This window comes from Dendroctonus ponderosae, unplaced genomic scaffold (assembly GCF_020466585.1).
Source record: "Dendroctonus ponderosae isolate FM_Combo_2020 unplaced genomic scaffold, Dpon_F_20191213v2 Dpon_F_20191213_1, whole genome shotgun sequence".
In the NCBI taxonomy this organism is placed as follows: domain Eukaryota; kingdom Metazoa; phylum Arthropoda; class Insecta; order Coleoptera; family Curculionidae; genus Dendroctonus; species Dendroctonus ponderosae.
The window spans coordinates 14181317-14183872 of record NW_026017110.1 but is presented as its reverse complement, the minus strand read 5'-3'; the positions used below and the strand labels follow the sequence as shown (position 1 = coordinate 14183872).

The following is a 2556-nucleotide window of genomic DNA, read 5'->3' as shown; positions in this document are numbered from 1 at the left end:
GATGAACTGAGCGTATTCCTGAAATTAACAAAAATTTCCTTCTTTCTAATGGAACCTTGTACATTTAAGGCAATTTTCGAATTTCGCTTGAAATGCAGAATACATTTTATTGGAAGAATTTAAAGTAATTGAAGAAATGTTGCCATTAATGTTCATTTTGTTAGACGTTTACCTTAAACGGCCTTTAGGCAAACGTTTGCCTCACGTCTCTTCTACAGGCCGTTGGGCGAGATATTTTAACTTTTTCTTTTGCACAACACCATCGATGAGTAATTTGTTTTCCATCATGTTATAACGTTTTATTTTCTATACAATGGACCATACATAAGTCAATGGTTTTCAACGATAATCAAGGATTTAATTTAAGTAGTAAAAGAGAACTGCGTTATAAATATAACGCCAAATAAACGTAATTGTTATAGTATATTTTGTTAATTGTTAGATCCTAATGATGCAGAAATAAATCTGAAACGTAGTGCTTTGATTAGCACAAACATACAGTATTGATTCAGTAGCATCAAAATAATGTTTTTGTATTATAAATTGTACCTTACTTTAGTTTAAAATGTTAACGCCACGCGTCAAATATAATATGAGTAAATAATAAATATTTAATTGGGTTTTGTGGTCTGTGTAAAGGTGCGTGACTGCAGTTTTTTCGTGTTCGGAATTGAAGCGAAATTCGAAATTGAAATGTTTTCTTCATTGTCAGAAGTTTTATATAACTACATATCAATGTCTAATCTATAAATATGTCAAGAACAGCTGCGAAACATGCACCCGTGTATGATAAATTAATGCTAGACTGTTCTAATGAACGAAAGCGGTATCAATTATCCGTCTGACCGGTTACTAGTATTGACCTAAAAGTGAACACCCCAATTGGAAACAGTTTACAACCGGATAAATTTTGACGGTTGCAAATAATATCGTCATTTTCAAAAAATTTGTTCTTGAATAATGTTGCCTAACTTTTTCAGTATTTAACTCGCAGCGTTCGTGCGTTGTCTGAGGCACTTGACACTGCCGATCCCGGGTCTGGATCTCGACATTCTGGAATCAGTTACTTCCCTGATCTCGCTTACCAATAACAAGGATGAGCGGTCCGTTCAAACGACGGTCTTCCTTAAAGGCCTTACCACCAATTGGAAATATAAGAAAAACTTCCATCAGGAGACAATCGTCGGTGGGACTTCCCAGTAAATCGCCACTTGCAGCGCAAGAAGTCCCATGGGACGTTTTGGACCGCTGCATTCTTCCGGTTATATGTTGTCATGGTGCCGCGTTTACTTTAAGCAATATTTTGAACGTTTTGCAAGTGTCTCAAGTAACTACGTTTACTCTATTCGTGTTTTTTACTATAGTGGTGCTAGGATTAGTGTTCTTTTATCATAATTTGAAGGTGAGTAACTGCTTATAATTCAATAAAATCAGTTGATTCGTAATTGTACATGTGGAAGCATTATTTTCACATCCATGATTTCGCTTTTATCAGATCTGCATCCAGCTTGTAAGCGTGACTAACTCAATTAATTACTTCTACAAAGTCAAATTAAATGAAAAGTTATTTTACTGTTTTAGCTTATTTTGAGGATTTGGAATTTGTGTGCTTATTAAATGGACGAATTAATTTTGCGAATTTGCAATGGGTGCACTCATTTTCCAATATAATTGGCTAATGCGATGTTAACCAACTTATAGTGTAACAGAAACCTCAAACGTTTCATGTTCATGCAAGTCATGCACAAGGCCATAAATGCCTTTTTCTTGGTTAGTTTTCAATTTTTGCAAAAATAAGGAACATTACCAGGAAGGAACAAAAATTACTTAAATGGATGGCTTTACTTTTACTTCTAGACTTGTTACACATCTACATGAGGTTTTATCGATCTGTTTCCGGACAACAGTGCTGTTGGTTTTGTTAGCTTCAATTGATAAATCCGATCGGGCTATAAGACAGATAAAAGCCGGGTTATACGTACAGTTACGCAGTATATGTATACATGTTATATATTTTTCATCTCTACAGTCAAAGTCAAATATTTTCAGTCAATTTCTACTTTGAATACCTGTTATTGGAAACTAAAACTCACATGTTCCCATTAAGACAGGAAACTAGTTAGTTTACAGTCAGTAACGCAGTAACGCGGGCTGGTCTTGGTTTTTTAAACAGCGGTTTAATATTTTGGGTAAAACACAATTCTTTGATGTATAACAACTTTCAATCCGTCTACAATACCTAGAGTAGAAACCAAGAAGTGTGCACCTTATCTGTAACGAAGACTATAAAACGGGAAAGCACATTCTTGTTGGTGTTCAAATGCATTTTTTGTAAATATTTTATCGAATGGAATCTACAGGGTAATTCAAAATGGGCGTCATTCCTTTTAAGGGGTGATAGAGGCTCACTTGGGGAGTACGAGAAAAATATTGAAAATTTTTTTTCGAAAATTTCTAGAAGATATTGTACCGTGGATGGCCGAGTATCAAACTCTTTCTTCAGCTTCCAACTTTTATTCACCTCGGTATAACTTTAAATGCGGAACAGGAACAAAC

The 2556-nt window shown here is 34.9% G+C and overlaps 1 protein-coding gene across 1 annotated transcript in view; it reads left to right on the top strand.

Moving 5' to 3' along the window:
• The first annotated feature begins 986 nt into the window (after positions 1-986).
• Positions 987-2556, top strand: part of LOC109537774 (D-beta-hydroxybutyrate dehydrogenase, mitochondrial) — a 40501-nt gene continuing 38931 nt past the window's right edge. Inside the window, exon 1 of the mRNA XM_048667572.1 lies at positions 987-1402. Within this exon, the coding sequence (XP_048523529.1) occupies positions 1097-1402 (306 nt within the window). The 5' untranslated portion in view covers positions 987-1096. The remainder of the gene's footprint in view (positions 1403-2556) is intronic.